Source organism: Mesocricetus auratus, unplaced genomic scaffold, assembly GCF_017639785.1.
Source record: "Mesocricetus auratus isolate SY011 unplaced genomic scaffold, BCM_Maur_2.0 Super-Scaffold_100003, whole genome shotgun sequence".
NCBI classification, from domain to species: domain Eukaryota; kingdom Metazoa; phylum Chordata; class Mammalia; order Rodentia; family Cricetidae; genus Mesocricetus; species Mesocricetus auratus.
Window position 1 is genome coordinate 63,545,958 of NW_024429188.1, and position 19,336 is coordinate 63,565,293.

The 19,336-nt window shown below is 32.0% G+C and overlaps 1 protein-coding gene across 1 annotated transcript in view; it reads left to right on the forward strand.

Annotated features, from left to right (window-relative positions):
- The window catches only part of Pcdh11x (protocadherin 11 X-linked), a 526,718-nt gene that overhangs the window by 279,579 nt on the left and 227,803 nt on the right, over nt 1-19,336 (forward strand). Inside the window, exon 5 of the mRNA XM_005072516.4 lies at nt 5,241-5,270. Within this exon, the coding sequence (XP_005072573.1) occupies nt 5,241-5,270 (30 nt within the window). The remainder of the gene's footprint in view (nt 1-5,240; nt 5,271-19,336) is intronic.

Here is a 19,336-nt window from a genome sequence, read left to right on the forward strand (position 1 = left end):
TTGGAGTTCATCTGCCAGGAATGAATTGTATTCATTTTAAAACTTTTCTTGAAATAAAGGAAAATAAATATAATTGTTCCAGTAGTAAAATAAAAATAAAAAAGATAGTTTTTTTGCCTCCAATATTTTGTGACCTTTGTGTAAATTAAACCACATATTGTTAGAGCATTTCTAGTGATATTCCCACTTATTGTATCAAAGTTTGTAGATGTAGTTAATCTAAATTTTACTGATCTCTCTGTATAGCATTGATCATACATATTTGGTTTCTGCTATTCTCTGCTCATAATGATTGCTTACTGTTCAAATGATGAATATGAATAAAGGGTAGTAATTGTAACTTCTATAATCATTTAATAACTTGAATCCATGGCTCAATGGAGATATAGACACACACACACACACACACACACACACATATATATATATATATACATATATGAAGGAATTATATGGACTATTTTATTAATCATTACATCATTATGCTGACAATACCTCCTTCTAACAACAGATCTAATCACTTCACCATGAGTCATAATTAGGATGACTATGATGAAGAGCTCATCATCTGGGCCAATATTGTGGCTGAATAAAATGTTTGATTAAAAATGTACTATGTGTGCTAAGGGAAATTCTATTGGCATTATCTACATTTCTGTAATTTGTTTCTTGAGTGACTGATTTGGGCCTAAAGAACAAAGTCTTTTCCACTCACACAACACTCTATACCACTCTGGTTTATTCATATGTATTAACAATTATTTACCTTTAGTAGCTGATTGTGTCAATTACTATGACATTCCTGTCTTAGTTGCTTTTCTATTGCTGTGAGAAGACACCATTACCAAGGAAACTTATAAAAGAAAGTATTCAATTTGGAGGTTTACTTACAGTTTGAGAGTGTGAGTCCATGACCATTATAGCAGAAGCTTGGCTGCAAGCAGGCTGTCATGGCACTGTAGAAGTAGTTGAGAGTTCACATATCTATAAGTTGCAGCCAGAAAGAGTGAGACTAGGTCTGACATCTGTTTTTGAAAACCTAAAACCCATCCACAGTGACACACCTCCTTCAGCAAGGCAACGTCTTAATCCTTCCTAAATAGCAACTATGGACTAAGTAAAAATATATGAGAAGACCATTTCCTTTTTTCATACATGATTGCATAGTTTCAAACAGTGTTGTGCTCTTAAACTAATGATAACACTAATCGAAGCCATCATTTTTGATTCCTTACTTCCACACTCTGTGTTAATTAGTTAGATATACAACCATCTGCTCATGATATTAGTATTAGTGTTTTATAAATGAACAAGCTCAGTCACAAAGTGGTTAAGTAATTTACCCACTCACCAAAATTGCAGAATTTATACCAGTGAAACTGGGTTTTAAACTGAGATTAAGATTTTAGCTACTGTGACTTTCACAGAGTAGATGTTCAATTAGTGGTTGTTGTTTGATAAAATTTTATAATTCAACTATCTCTAAATTATAATTATGTTAGTCTTTCAAAATAACTAGTGATCGTTAACCAATAATAAAACAAACATCTCCTTAATACAGAATGCTGCTGAGAATAAACGAGTCAGACAGACAACTGAAACCAGTGTCTGCTTTATGTTACATTGGAAGCTGAAAATAGCTACCACAACTAAGTCATTTTTTCAAAAGGAAAATCTCCAAGACAGCTTCACATAGCAGTATAAAAAATGAACAAGCTTAAAATACTTTAGATACTTTAAGTGCTAAATACAGAGAAGATGCCTGAGGTAGATGTATCTCTAGGGGAATGAAATAACTTTTAAAATGAAGCTCAGACCCTATCTCATGCAGTTTTAATGCAAGCCTTTGACAATTCAAGACTTCATAGATCACTCAGAGTGTATTCTTTATGATTCTCAGTAAATTCTGACAGCATCATAGATACTTATTGGTTGAGCTGTGGCAAATATGATGTTTCTTCTTTAACATTCATATTATATCTCTGCTAACACTGCAACTAAGTATATACAAATTCTTCTCTATGAAAGTCATGATTCTTAGTGTAGAAGGAGATGATATATTGTTTGGATGCTACAGTTACTATATTATCTATGTTGTGATTTCTATTCACTTTTATAGACTCTTATTTCTTATGAAGCAAAAAAATATGTTTATCATGGCAATCTCTCCCTAACTAGCCTGGTAAATGAACCAGTGGGCAACTATGTAGACTTTGTTGAACTTTTCACATGAAGAGGGGAGAAACTGTTGATTCTTTTCTTTTATTTACGCATAAGATTATCTCCTAGTAGCTAATGCAATTATAGATTTTATAATTCCACCAGGAAAAAATGCAAAGGTTTTGACTAACAATAAAATCAATACAAACACTTCAGTGTACAAATACATTTTTGAGAACTTACTCTATCAGAGAAATTTATTAGGAAATGAAGCATCAATTAGATAATTTTCATCTATTCACAAATTTTAATGAATATGTGAAATCACATACATCATGAAATTATCCTACTGCTTATTGTAACAGTGTATCTGACCTTAAATGAAGTAACGTATGTCTATATCTAAGGTACATAATGTATTAAACTCAACAGAGTACTCAGGAAGTCTGTGAAATATCCCTGAATGTAATGTGTTTCCACACAAGAAATAATCTAATTTAAAGTCAATATTGCAATACTATTCTTTAACTGGTGTTTACAGGAAATTATCTTAGCTTTTAGCTTTCACTTGAGATCTATGCTACTTATGCACAATTAGGAGTGTTTTTGAAAACCTTTTTCCTAAAACTTTACACTTGTTATTTAATTTTTTATAGATACAGTTTATCATAGTTTCATCTATTATGAAAGCTGGAAAGCCACAAATTTAGCAATCTGATTGCATTTTAAGACATGTATTTTTTCCATAAAATAAGAAAGATCATTTTTATTCTTTTGCTCATTTTGATAATCATTATATTGCTTTTGTGTTCATTTTGCAAACATCTACAAACTTTAATAGATAGAATACCACAACCTTAGCCAGATTTTCCCATTTTACAAGTAAAACATGTTAAGATGATCTGTAATGTAATGTGATATCAGAGACAGTTGCATACATCTTGGCAACAAACAAACAGAAAATATATTTATGTTAACAATTAAAAATGAAAGCACCCTGGATGAAATGACAGACAGATCTTCCCTGGAGGACCTCACCCTCCCTGTGGATAGGAGTGGAGATTGGGTGGGGGCTGGAGGGCCTGATGGGGGGGAGGCAGGGAAGAGAGAGGGAGCTGGGATTGACATGTGAAGCAAGCTTGATTCTAACTTAAATTTAAAAAGGAAGAAGAAATGAAAGCAATGTTTTATCTAAAATTCAGTATTTTCACAAATGTAGACATATCTGTCATATTATGTGTGTTGTTGTCATATAAAAAGAACATTTCAGGGCAAGACTGGAATTTTAAATAAACCAAAAGGATAATATGTTATTAAGATGTACTCAATATCATCCATGGTTTCTAGTAATAAGCCGGTAATTTTTTATTGCACATAACAATTTACTCATAGCCCATATTAAGAAACTTTTGTTCTTTTTCAATTTCTTTAGATTATATCTATCTTCTAAATGCTCTATTATTTAATTTCACTATATATTATTACTTTCTAAAATGTTTCAATTTAAAATTGGAATCTCTGAAAGAATCATGTCATATTCATTTAATCCAGATTTCTCAGTGTTTTTCCTTTGCCAAGCAACTGCAGTGTTTTATTATTCCATGATTTCCCACTACCTCTTTTTGTTCTTATCCCATAGATAGCATGTTTTCACCTCCCTGAAACTCAGTCTAGTCCCTCCAACCTCCCACACCTGCTCTCTCTCTCAGAATCACTCCTCCTAAATTTCCCTTCAGAAAGTAACAAGCCTCCTGGCAAAGGAAACAAACATGTCATATCACGTCCTAATGAGACTGGGCACATACCTTCATATCAACGCTGGATGAGGCAAACCTACATGAGGAAAGTGTTCTCAAAAGCTTGAGAGTGTCAAAGACCCTGCTCCCATTGTTAGGTGTCCCACAAGAAGACCAAGCTACACAACTATACCGTATGTGGAGAGGACCTAGTGCAGACCCATAGTGATGTTGTGGTTGTCTCTTCAGTCTCTCTGGGCCCCTATAATCTCTGCTTAGTTAATTCTGTGGGCTCCTTTTCTCCTGGTATCCTTGACTTCTAAAATTCTTAACTCATGTTGTTCTTGAACATAAAAAGGGAAAAAAGATTGACCCACAGTGACTAAAGTTACTATGTGAGCAACATGAATTCTTTATAAGAATGTCTATTATATAATAAATGAAAGTGATTGATGGGAGTAACAGTGATTATTGCTTTATTAGTATTTCTATAATAGATATAATCTTTGACATCATTACTAACATCATTAAATATACTGCACATCTTGTGTTTATTTACTGTGATTTTTTGATTTCTAACAGGTTTGCTGAGGAACTTTTGCATTGTTGTACAATGGAAAAAGATCCAAGACAAAAGTAGAGGAAAGGAGACTTTAGAGATTATAAATAGTTGGAAATATTGACATATAGTTCATTTGTTTATAGTATCTTTATGCTTTAAAATTCAGAATAAATCTGTAAAGATAAATGATGTAAAAATCACTTGAACCTTGTAGTATTAATTAACATACCTTCTGAGGGACATTAGAAAGAAAAAATCTTAAATAAATTGAATCCTATGAGTTGATCATGATAGTCTTAAACATTTAGTTGAACTGAAACCACCAAAGTTATTGATTTAACATTCAAAAATCTTGTCATATAAATATTCTCTATGTTGGTTTGCAATTCACGATTTTCCAATGAAATTATTTCATCCAGTTTTAAACAAGAAATGTGTTAATATGTGATTTAAATATCTAATTACTCAAAATTTGGAGGGATATATGTGTTATCAATTGAGCATATGTAAGGGGAAGTGAAATTTTTACTATAAATGTTGACAGAAATTTTAAAAATTAATCAGAAATATTATATAGTTGTTCATGTTGTTACATGAAAATTTATGGTACAGGTATATTTGTTTGCTCCAAATATCTTTAACAGCAGAGCAAATCTGTTTTCTATCTACTGGAAATATTGACATATTTTTGTAAGAAATAAAACCTGTATGCAATAATTACATTAGAACTGATTTTTATCTTTCTTTTTGTTTTGTTTTGCTTCCATCTTATCCCAAACCAGCGGAGATCTGAAGGGAAAAAGGCAGGAAAGGTAAGAGTGTAATTTTAAAAACTATTTTAAGACATGTTGTATTTTTATTTAATTGATTCACCTCAGCTTTTGCTCCATTAAGTTAAAACTACAAGTATTTAATATGACATATATGATGGTTCTGCCTTATTAGAATTTCATATTGAGTTGTTACAACACTCTCTATTACTTGCATAGATCTAGATCCAGGTTTTATTTTTGTATTAACCAATATTTTACTTTCTCACTGTTCAAAAACAACATACTCTTGGCAGCTTAAGTTTGTGAATATCTTGGTAATATACATTTTGTATGATAAATGTTAGCAATAAAAAGGATTAATTTTCTATCAATTCTCATTTTAGCAGAGATCACAGAAAATTAGTGACTACAAATTATGAAACTCTGGTAGCCTCAATTAGAATAAAATTAAAACTAACCTACTCATGGAAAATCAGCAAAATGTTACTCTTTGAGAAACCTCTCTGTAGAATATCATCTTTTAATGTGAAATTTTTAATTCTGAAATAGATATGAAAGTTCAATGTTCTAAGTGATGTCAACTTTCCATAATTCATAAAAGAAAATAAAACCTAATTAGCACATCCTACAAAATTTAATTCCTTCTCTATCTAAATAGTATTACCACTAATATTACATATCTTTTCTGTTAAATGAAAAACTTCCTAGCATTACACCTTGGGTTTCCTATATTTTCAGACTGAATGATTAATATTAATATTAAACTGCTGATAGATGATATTTCATTAAGCCAGTAACAACTATTCATTTGTAGCATCAGCATCTGGATGTTTCTACGTATAGGTTGAATGTATATAATCTTCAAAATGAACTATTACATTGTAATTTCATGTGTTACATTTGACTTTGAAGAACTAGCTGAAAGATAAACAGGGCTCCGCCATAAAGTCATCCACTACATCTGATGCCTTTACATGTTTTTATTAAGTGTGAGAACTACCTGGAAAATGAATTTTATAGAATGTCAAAATGAATTAACATTAATGTTTGAAGGGAAAATAAACAGACAGCTTCATAGCTATAAATCAATATACTTTCCCCAGAGTTGACAAATATCCTTATGAACCATCCTTAAGATCACTATGACCTTGGAGTGTTGCAATTTTGAAAGTTAATAATGGAGTTATTCCTTTAAACAAAAACTAAAAATAGTAGTTAATAAAATGCCATGACTTCAAATGAGAAAATAGTGATAGGAAAGGAGAAAGTAGTAACTTTTAAAAGTTTGCAGATACGGGGTATTCTAATGTTAGCAACAATTATTGTGAATTTGAATGTAAGACCATTAATAATTTATTTTTAGTTTTTAATTTTGGAAACTAGTAAGTGTCTTTGTAAAGGATATTTTGCCATGTGAAAACAAAAGTAACTTAAAAATAGAAGATATTCTTTGGAAGACTGTTACAAATTTCCATAGCCTTAGAAATTTGCAAGGTGTCTACAAACAATGGAATTGTTTGCATTTTCCTGGGTTAGATGAGACCAACAGAGATATAAAGACTCTATAAGCAGACTCTTAAGCAGAACCTGTACTAAAAAGAAGCATTCAGTGCAGTCCAAAAAATGTTGCATCAGTTGATTGGTTAGAACAGATGATGTGGACATATCTCATTATTTTCAGTCGTTTCTCAGTGTTGTGATCATGGTAAGTACAGGATTCAACATGAATTAGGAAAAACAAATTGAGTTTAGTTAAAAAATAAACAAATTTTAAAAAATTATTTAAATTAAAAACAATCTTATTTTATTTACCAATCCCAGTTCCTTCTCCCTTCTGTCTTCCCACTCACCCCACAATTATCCAATCCCACCCCCATCCATTCCACAGAGAGGGCGAGGCCTCCCATTTGGTGATCATCATAGTCTGTCACATCATTTGTTGCAGAACTGAAACCATGCCCCTTGTATCTAGGCTGAGAAAGTACCTCTACATATGGAATGAGCTGCATAAAGCCAGTTAATTCACTAGGGATAACTACTGGTTCCACTCCCAGTAGCCCAATAGACACTCCCAGTAGCCCAATAGACTGCCAACTCCCCCAATTCACACTTACATTGAGGGGGCCTAGTTCAGTCTTATGCAGGTTCCCTAGGTGTCAGTCTGGAGTCAGTGAGTTCCTACTTGCTCAAGCCAGTTGTTTCAGTTAATTTCCCCAACATGATCTCCACCATTTTGCTCATCACTTCTTTCTCTCTCCAACTGGATTCCAGGAGTTCAGCTCAGTATTTACCTGTGGGTGTCTGCTTCTGCTTCCATGAGCTACTGGATGAAGGCTTTATGAAGGCATTTAAAGTTTCTCAGGAAAATGGGAATCATTGTACCACAAGACTCAGCAATTCCAGTCTTAGACATATACACAAAGGATGTACACTCATACCACAAGGACATCTGTTCAACTGTGTTCAAAACAGCATTACTGATGATAGACAGAACCTTTAAGCAACCAGATTCCCCCATTCGGAGAATGGAGAAAGAAAAAGTGGTACATTTATACAATGGAGTTCTACTCAGCGGGAAAAAAATGACACTTTGAAATTCAAAGGCAAATGGATGGAAATAGAAGAAGCCATCCTGAGTGGGATAACCTAGAAACAGAAAGACAAACATGTTATATACTCACTCATAAGTGGATATTAAACACAGAACAATGAATAACCAGTCTACAATTCACAACCCCAGAGAAACTAGAAAACAAAGAGCATACAATGAGAAACATACATGTACACTTCCCTCTCCAAACCCCACCTGCCCCAGAAGGGGAAGGGAAAAAGATCTCCTTAGTAAATTGGGAGCATGGAGGAGGGATAAGGAGGTAGGAGAGAGACTACTGGAAATGGGGAGGTAGGAAGAACATGAGGGATCAGGAATGAATGCAGGGAAACAGATACCCTGAAAGAGGGAGCCATTATTGGGTTATTGAGAAACCCAGAAGTAGGGAAATTTCCAGGAATCCACAAGGATGACCCCACCTAAGCATCTAAGCAATAGTGGAGAAGTTACCTTAAATACCATTTCCCAATAATGAGATTGATGACAGCATTAATCAATGCACCATCTTAAAATGGGTAATTATGAATGTTTGAACATTTTTTCTATTAACTTTCCCCACATTCCCAAATTAAGAAGGAGCGTGTATCTGCTAATACACTGATTTATTTCCAATCATTATATAAGTGTGTACACATATATATGTGTTTGTGTATATGTATATAAAACAATTATAATATACATATGAATCTGTACAACTATATATATGAGATGTTCATATATAAATATAGAAATAGACCTTATAATACTTTTTATGAGTTGGAAGCCCCATTATGGCCGAGGAAACAGTGTAACAAAGAATTTTAGGGACTAGCATAAGGCTATTGGCTCACAAGACATGAGCCAGGGTTTGAATTTGAGAAATCTCTTTCCAACAAAGCTTTCAAATGACGAATGGGAAAAGCTTGGTATTATGAATGAAACTTATCACATAATAATAAAAAATGCTTTAGTTGAATTTCAGTAATTGCATTTAATATGTCCATATGATATTGTTTTGGTATGGTGGAAATTTAATGGTGTTCAATTAATAATTATTTTAAAAAATTTCTGAAGCTAGAGAGATGACTCAGTAGTCTAGTTTTCATATGGCTCTTACAGAGAACTGGAGCTGAGTTCTCAGAAGTCAAGTCAAATGGCTCCCAATTGACAGCTTCAGAGAATCTGAATCTTCTAGGATCTGTTGACAATGCAGCAATGCAATCATGTACACATACCCCCTCACACACACACCACACAGAGACACAGTGTGAGTGACAAAGAGAGAGAATTATATATAAAATTGATTGGTAGTGGACAATATTTATTTGCAAGTTCTTTATAATAAATATTTTAATTTTAAATAATAAAATATTTGCAAATATTTCTGTTCATTATTAGACAAGAAATGCATAAGTAAAGTTGTTTCGCTATTCTATTACACATATCTTGATATAATGTGGTTACCATTCACTGTAGAAGTGAGATCTGTCCTCTGATGTCCTTTGTTTTAGGTCCATTGCATTTATGTATGCATTTGAAGGGTATATTTGATGTTAAATTTGAGAAGCTATAAACCTTAAATATATTAAGTGTCAGAATATTCATTAACTTTGAATTTATAGCATTTTTCCATAAAAGATCAATTAATCTCTTGCATCCCTGAACTTCACCTATTTAGATATTTTAATGAATTCTAAACTATATCTTTTATGTTCTATTTAATTCAGATACCACATTCATAAAAATTAAGAACAATACATTATCTTAGCTAAGAACATAATACCTCCATGAATGGTTTATTGTCTTTTCAGTTCTAAAACATAAAAGAAAAAGAGAGCCTTTTAATGATTTACTTAGGTTTTAAATTTAAGTAGTTTAAGAGACCTCACTAAATGACACCTATTTATACGTTTTAAATAGAGGTTTAACTTAGAGATCAGTCTTTGTGTCAATTCTTAAATATTTCACAGGTAATCTAGAGCATAGAAAACGGAAATGTCACATCCACAGTTCATTCACCTTTTAAATAGTTGATATTTGGGCAGCTAATAGCTACATACAAGGAAATGCATTTTAAAACACAGTCACTCTGACAGAAAAGATAGGAGAAACATTTACAACTATATAAAAGAAATACAATTTTTGTTGCAACCTGTTTGCTCATTTATTTAAAACATTCCTTTCTATAAGCGCTCACTAGTTGTTAGATTTAAACTGCTTGTTTTTTTCTTCCTTAGTAATCATTAACATGGAAGTTTTCACATAGATATTTTTGAGATCCCTCTTCTCTTTGGAAAAGTCTGTGTCTAAACTGCCCTGAGGCTTTTCACAAATGGCCTGACTTGTTAGATTTTATGTTCACCAAAGTGCTAAACTGAATATGGCAGAAACAGAACTGACTGAAATTCTCAAAGGATTATGTTTCTCATTTCTTTATATCTGCCTGAGGTGAATTTACAAGTGCTTCCTTTCTGAATAACTTCCTAGATTAAAGATTGTAACTATAGTCAGAGTACAAGTGAAAGACCTTCTTTGTCATCTGCCTATCTTCTTTCTCATTCCTGTCATTTGTGTACTCATTTGCTCCCAGGTTGAATGAAGACAAAGGAGTTGAGTGACAACAATGTTAGAGCAATTATGTATTAAACTACTCATTGTGCTGGTGTCTCCAAGGCACTTTCTTTTGAGATCAGCGAGCTAGACATATTTGGAAAATTTTTCTTCACTTCAGGTATTCACCTGAAAGTTGAGTTTGGGGATTTGAATAAAGAATGGGACCTTGGTATATTTTTATATACTTTTCTACAAACGCAATCTAGTCTTCGGCAATTTTTTTGAAAATAAGTATTTATATACCTTGCATTACTGAAAGATTATTTTTAATACACGAATAATTTATACTATTATTACCTAACAAATGTATGAGACTAAATATACAGAAGTTATGAGTGTATTTTTCCTGTAAATTTTACTACTTTTCATTATCAAAATTTTGTTTTTGTTCTAGTAGTATTAGAAGAAAATTAAGTAGCACTGAAGGCTCTAGCTTGGCATTATTAGCCAAGAAACCTGTTTACTCTTATACTACATACACTTTTTAGATAGGAACTTCTAAGGTCATATGATGGTAGACACACTTTAAAGAATTTTGCAGGATCATACTAACATTTTATGGAATACATTTGTTTTTATTAAAAATAACAATAAAAATTCAATCAAGGGTCTAAAATGGCAGATAATTTGGAGAAAATTTGAAACTGTTGGATTAGCCTTTCATGCTCATCTTGTAGTTACTAAAACAATTCGTGCACATGATGTTGAATGTCACTACTGTTAATGTAGTCATCACTACAGGTAAATATTTTGTGTCGTATTGTTACTTGCTGACTTGTTGACTGTTTAGTCCTTACATGAATGCATGTGTGCTTTCTGTGTCTGATGTTTAACATAATTAAAGGGTACCATGATTTTAGACAGAGTCCTCAGTTTGTATTTTCTTATCTTTGTTATATATATTGCATTATACCATCTGATTAACTTGAGCTTTCCTCCCATTTAATTCTATGAAACCTGTCTTCTCTATTTTGCCTATTTTATAAAATCCTGTCTAATACTGTCATCTTATGTCATAATTGTCTTTGTTCACTATCAGTTTTTATGTGTGGGCTACCTTTCCTTCTGGTATTCTTGAGAGACCACACTTGAAGTAGCATAACCATGAAGTTGTAGCAAGGACTTAACCCAGTGCATATTAACAGTATTAAGCTAGAGTTGGATTATAGATATTGTTCAGAAACCATAATATTCTATTGTCATTAGCTTTCTATCTCACAACATAAATAACTGTCCAAACATTTTCAACATTTTTGTATTCTTTGGAAAAATTCCTTCACCAAATGTTCACAGGGTTACTTTAAAGCCTCCTATGTGAAAACAGACACCACCTTTGTAATCAATGTACACTTCTGAGTGCTTTTATTTTCTAGCCTTTGTTTCCTCTTAACTCTTGAAATAGTTAGCATTTTGTTTCTTTCTGTCTGCCATAGCCCTTTTTGCCAAAACTTTTGATAATGATATTTGATTAGTACATTTGTTCCATTCAATTTCCAAATTTTCTTGAGCATTTAATTGAAATTCATTAACTCAAAAGAACAGAACTTGTAATTTTCCAGAATAAAATGTAACAGTTTTTACTAATACATAGCATTTTAATACACAGATTTTTCCTTTACAAGTAGTAAATTATTTTAATACAGATGAAATAATTTCTGCAGATAACAAACTAGTTCTTAGCTGTAAATTCAAGTGATTATTATATCTCCAAAATGTTCAAAAAATCAATGTTTGCTGTTATTTTAAAAATCACTTTGATACTCTACGTATTTTTCACATATTTTGCGAGATCCTGATTAAACTGTTCATTTTGGATGATTTCATTTCAACAAAGTTATCCTTTGATCTTTGAAAGAAGAAATCTGAGGACTAAATTATCACATTCATCTCTTTATTTTTTCCTTTCTTAAAGCTCTAAATCTCACATCAAAATTTGTAATCCCTCATCCAGTCCATCATCTCACTTTGGAACATCAAAATGTGTCATTATATCTCTGAGAAACAGATGTTTTCACTCTGTGTGTGGCATAGTATTGAGGGCATTCGGAAATAAAGTCATCCATATTCATTTCAGCTCTATTCCTGTTCTCAAAGTTCAGGCAACAATAGACATAAAGACTTAAGTAAAATAAGGAGATGTTTTAAAAGGCATGAAACTATAGATTTTGGCTCTAGTAGAAAAGAGGAAAGAATTAACAGGTTTATTTGCATAGTACTTCAATATGTATTAAAGGCTTGATTATCAGGTATTTTGCTGTACAATAGTGATAGGCATAGTTACAGACTCAGTCCTGTGCATATGGGGTATTTATTTTGTCACAGACTTGGGAAATTTGCATTTCTTTTATAATGTTTTTTCCAGCAAATGTTGGTAGTAATTGTTGCAGTTCATTTAATAACTTCCCAATCTGAGTCAGTATGTAATTTAAAAGCTTTGGCAATGCCTATGATGAAAACCTGTTACTTGGAAACTGATACTCTAAACTATAGCGCTCTTATTAGAATTTCTATTCTACTCAAGAAAGGGCTTGCTTCCCAGAGAATATAGAAACAAATACTATAGCACTGGACTTACCAGAAAGAATATATATATTTAGATATTGCATTGTCAACTGGTGAGGATAACAAAGTCTAACATTAAACATAGATATGACTCTTCAATCATCAAGTAGGTAGAGGGGAAATTTTAGGAATAGAGTATGAAGAACTTTTTCTATTAGATAGCTAGGAGTCTTAGAATTCTTTTGCAATGCATGAAACTCATTCTCAAACTATGTTACAGATATCATGTTTCATTTTTGGATGATGGGGGTATTATATTCTATGGATATCGTATTAATCTTGTGATACTAAATAGCACTGACCAATTACAGTGACTTCGTCTGCATACTCATGAAAAGTTTCAGATTTAGAATTCAAAATGGAGCACCAAGGCAGACTGTTCATCAGAGGTAGAGTATTTATTAGAAGCATTGCTAATACCCTATATAGAAAAGCTGTAGTTATTTTTTCTTTTTTTAACTCTTCACTATTTGGTTTTGTACCAACAAGCTCCTAAATACATATATATATATATATATATATATATATATATATATATATAGAGAGAGAGAGAGAGAGAGAGAGAGACTTATTCTTACTTATGAATGACTGATCATAGTTTTGCATATTTCTGGACTGTTGTACTTTACTTAAAATATCCCATTTACCTTTTACCTCTGGATTTTTATAATACTCTATTCTATATTCTTTTATTTTCTTCCTTCTGTGTGGCTGATTGTAGAGTTGGATGACTGGCCCCTGGTGTCCTCCCCTCCTTTTGCTTTTCTCTCTCCTCCCTTCTCTCGTTACTCTTTCTCGTTTTTACTCTCCCTGCCTGACAAACTCAGCTATCCCTCCCCTACCTGACCATTCAGCTCTTTATTAAATGAAACAACTGTTTAAGGCAGACACCATAATACAGCTTTACAGAAGTAAACAAATGCAGCATAAATAATGCAGCATATTTTGAGTCATTAATCAAATATATTACAGCATAAACAAAATAACACATCTTAAACCAATATTCCACAACAGAAGGCAGAGCAGCATGGGAGGAATTCTGAAGAAAGATCAGACTGTTATGGCTTTTATGGCAGTGGCAGAGGGAATATCCCTTCATCTACATTTTACAGGGATTTGGAGGTTTTATAGCATCTATTAGACAGATAGTTCATACTCAATACTTTTGAGTCAGACTTCATAATTCCTGGATATCATTGGGAGGAAGGGAATCTGTTAGCCTGGAGGCTATATGGAAAATCAAGTATGATGACGAGGAAAAGAAATATCCAGAATAAGTTAATGGAAGAGCTTTACAAACTGGAATGGCCATATTTAACTAGAATGTCTTTTTGGCTACACATGTTACAGAAATTACAGTGACAAATATTTTCCTTTTTAAAAGGAAATATTTTCTTCTCTACTTTCATAAATTTCTGTCTGTAAGCTCGTGAATATAAAGACAGATTAATGATTAAAAAACAACAAACATTTAACATCACATTTCCTGTTTATTTACTTGATAACGCAAGCAAATGAGTGATCACTCACATATTGTCAAGTAATTGGTTTATGTAGGATTACCATAAGATAAAGGAATGAAAAGATGTGGATTAGATGTGGTTGAGATTAGAAGATCAACAAAAGTACCATAAAGTAAATGTAATTTAGTTTGACTCTAAAAGTTAAAGCCTTTCCCATCGACTGAGCATTAGGGATTTAGTGATTCTTCTCTTTTTCTGGTTTTGTGAGGAGAACCCCTGATATATGGGGATTTCTTTATAGTTATGTGTTACTCTCATATGAGAGGAACTTCTCTGAGCTGAAGAACTATATATGTTATTTCTTAAAATAGTAACTCAAAATATACCTTATGCCAAGTAAGCATATTTAATGGTGGCATATTTTGAATTTTTACATGTATCACCACCTCCATGGTCTTCTGTGACGATGCCCAGCTTTCACAAAATTGATAATTTTCTCTGTTATAATTCTGCAAGGGATTCTGGAGTTTTTTTTCATCCTGTCAAAATTGGAGTGAAATAAAATGATTCCTTTGAATTGACTGCTTTTGATCTGAGTCTCAGTCTTATCAACAGGTGTAATTGGTCTGATTTGGGTGTAATTATCTCATGGGGTGATTTGTACTGCAAGTTTCTCTGTTGCTTGCAAAATATTTTCATTCATTTGTAATAAAGATAGTTACTGATCAGTCCTGCAGTTCCTGGAACCCAGTGTGACTGTTGATTTTCAGCATAAGAACGTTAGAAACTAGTTTGGAAATGCAGCACAATAGTGAGTTAAAACTTCATCTTTGTCCATGGCAAAATATGCAGGTGCAATTCATTTTAGTATTAGCTTAACATGTGTATTATGTTATAAAATTAACTGGAATTTCTAGGTCAACTAGTGAGGTGGTGTTGAATTATAATTTCATGTATTTTTCCTTTATCATATACTTGATTTTAACTTGGAAAATGTACTTTTTGAACTACTGAGATAAAGAATCACTTCCATATAAGAAACTTGCACATCAAGGTTCTTTTCTACTCTATATATAATAACTAAAGAATGGAATCATACTTGAGGTCCACCAATTTATGATTGGATAATAATTATATGCTATATATTCACAATGGTATTTTATTCAGATATAAAGAAAACTGCAATTCTGAAATATAAAAATAGAAAATATTATACCGAGTGACATAACAGACTCAGCAAATACTATCTGTTCGTTATTGTATTTAGATTGAAAATTTTCAATTTTATTTGTGTAAGTAACCATGAAAGGAGGAAAAAGCTATAAAGGGGTTCATGATAGGGAAAAAGAGGCTTTAATTAAGCTCCTTGAAGGGTAATGGAACACCCAATATATAATTGGAAAGTGGATTACTGGGGGATGAAAGGTCTAGATGAGAAAGTTTTTGAAAGATAAGAGATATGTACAAATGGACTTTGGGAGTCCATTCCACATTGAGGGTACTTTCTCAGCATAGACACAAAGGGGAGGACCTAGGCCCTGCCCCCAAATGAAGTGACAGACTTTGATGATCCCCCATGGAAGGTGTCTCCCACCATGAGGAACAGAAGGTGGATAGAATGGGGGATTCGTGAGGGGCATGGGAGGATGTGAAGGAGGAGAAACCAGGATTGATGTGTAAAATAATATTGTTTCTAATTAAATTTAAAAATCTAGAGAAAGAGAAGAAAACCGAGCTCAAGGTAGAAATCAACCAAAGCAATTTATACATGTATATATTATAGTGAAATATGTAAATTTATATTCTAATTGAAGTAAATTTTGTTTAAAAGTTTAAAAAATCACTGAATCCTAATTGTGAAGCCTCATGCAATTAGCGATAATTTGTGTCATTTTATTAGAGGATTATAAACATAATTATTTCTCATCTCTACCTTTTGTGTGTCATTTTGAATGTAGCATTTCACCTTAATGCATAATGTTTTTAAATTTTAGACATTTCTAGTCTTGATTTTTATACTTAGAGTCATTAAGGAAGCAAAGTCTAAATGTAAATCTAATGTGATACAGAGAATTAATAATTCAAGATGTCTTATGAAATTCTGTAGTCTAACAAACCACTTGGAACTAGTAAATATTTAATGAATATTTGTTCTAAGTTATTTAATAAACTTAGGTAGTGTGTTTTCTCCATGAAAGACTAAATATTTACTGATGAAAGTATCTGAATGACTGAGATATATACCTTTTGACATCAAAGAGAGTCATGATCAAGTAAAAGATCCAAATTTTGACTTTCAGTAATAGCTAAATTAATTGTAACTAACTATCTATAGATTATTCTTCTACAATAAAACTAGACTATACTTACTTGTGCTTCATTCAGACTTCGTAAATCAGTGGTATGGGTTCCATAAATTATCTAAAGTTTGCTTGTTTGTTCTCTACCATAAATCATCTATATTTTTGTCTCCTTGGCTATGTGAATCATACAAAACTGGGCATTTTAATTTTGTTCAAATTGCATCTCTTTGCCCATTATACTTTATTACTTTGGGCCTATGGCATTTATTAGGTACCCCTTAAGAGCTTGTTTTATTATTTATAAGTAAGAATTCTTGTTACCCAAATATACTTTAAGTATTGATTTCAGAGTCATTTTTCCCTCTGTGAACTGCACAATACTTCCTAAGTTGTATCTCGTTACAACATGACAGATTGCTCTCTTTATTTTCCTGGAAACAAGATGCATATTGGGTCAAATCTCAAACAGTGACCTTCAGCATTTTCCGTATTATAGGGTGATGAATATAATGATATAAATCTTTACCATCAAAAGATGCATCTTGGAGATCTCTTTTTTATTTTGTAATAAAGTTGCTAATAAAGTTGATTGATGAGAAGTGTAGTTTGTACAGTTCTGAAATAGGATATATATATATATATAATTTTATTGATAACAACCAATGTTGAAATGTCTGTATAAACTTGGCTAAGTGTTAAATTGACATTTCATATTAGCTGTAAAATTTCAGTGGCCACTGCAAAACAAGAAACCCCATGTTTAATATGAGAATTTAAATTATCTTGAATAAGAAACCAAATGAATAACTAATAATTATTAATAATAACAAATTACCAGAAAAATTTTCTAATGGGCTGGATGTTTGATAATTACTTCAAGTTTTCAAACAAGCAGATAGCTAATGTGCAATGAGTCAAAATGTTTTTAAAATACTTTTATTGGTTTCAATCAGTGTTTCTCACTACGTTGTAATTCTTGCTGTTCACAACAGTGCAATCCTTGCATGTAAAGTTCTGAAATATTTCCTAGGAGGCTTTCATGGAACTAGCTCTTATAGACCAGACTGGTCTCAAACTCACAAAGATCTGCCATCCTCTGCCTACTATGGGCTGGGATTAAAGGCATGCACCACCAAACACTACAGGCTGGCCTGTTCCAGTTTTAAAAATTATACATTTCAACTGTCTTACCTAATAGAAACTCGTATGTGTGTGTGTTTGTGTGTGTGTGTATTCAGTTATAGCTGTAGGAAGTCATGCATTAAACCCATTTAGTGTAAAAGTAGATATATATATCTTTGCCTGCAAAATATTATGTAATTACTCTGCATTTTAATTTTTACTTCTGTGATCATATTCCTTATTTTAAAGAAATTCCTGAAGTTATTACTAAAATTACATACCTACTTTTCATTTTTATCTGCTCAAATAAACCACATGTGTTTAGATGTCTAAGTATAATTTTATACATGATTTATGACTTTTGAAACAATTTTGAATATTGACTTATTCTACTATGTAAACAGGTAAAATTGTTAATAGATTAAAGAAGCAGACATAAAACATAAAATTTCAATGCCATATTTCTATAGAAGTCAGTCAAATTTAAAATTGTATCTTCTACACAATTCAGCTCTTTGAATGTGCAATTATATCACACCAGAGAATTATACTCATTGACTAGAGATGGAAAAATAGAATGACCCAGCATCTTATACCCAACACATTCAGTTATTTAAAGGTAAGGCTATGACCCTAGTGTTATTACACACACCTGCAAATATAAGATGTGAGATTGAGAAAAGAGGTTCATAAATTCAATTCAAACCTTGGTTACATAGAAAACTCAAAACAAGAACAGGTTTCAGAAGGGAAACTTGTTGCAAAGTTTCTTATCTTTGCTACAATTGTGTAAAACTGATCCTAAGTTTAGAAGAACAGATTTTGCGTAGCAAAGTTGATTTACTTATATAGCAAGAATGAAGAGGAGTATTATTGTTTGCCAAATCTCCTTAATATGGTACACTTTGATGATAATTTCTTAAATGAATTCCTTTTAAAACAGAAAAGTATATATTGTTAAGTTTACTAAATTCATAGGAAACAAGATTTAAACCTTTTTATGAAAATACTAAGACATTACATATGGATATATAAGTGACTAATGAATCACTACTAACATTTTCTCTGTTAGCAAAATGGATTTTGGTTAATTGGGATTTGTTATTGGAAGAATTATAGGCCAATAGTGATAAACTCAGTTTTGTTCACAGTTATTGATGGATAGTTCTTCTTTGTTTCCATTTATTTTGTTCTAATGGAAGAATGGGTAAAAGAGGACTATGAAAAGAAATGTTCATTCTATATTATAGACACTGCACAAAGAAAAGGTGGAAAATATCTTCCTTTTTTCAACATATACAAACACAGATGTCTAATGAAAATATTGTGTTACAGTGATGATAGAAATTGAGTAGATGACCTGTGAAAATAGAAATTTTATTTCATAAAGAATTGGTACTTTACATTATTAAAGAATTTGCTTCTTTCCTGAATCTCAAATTAAATATGTGG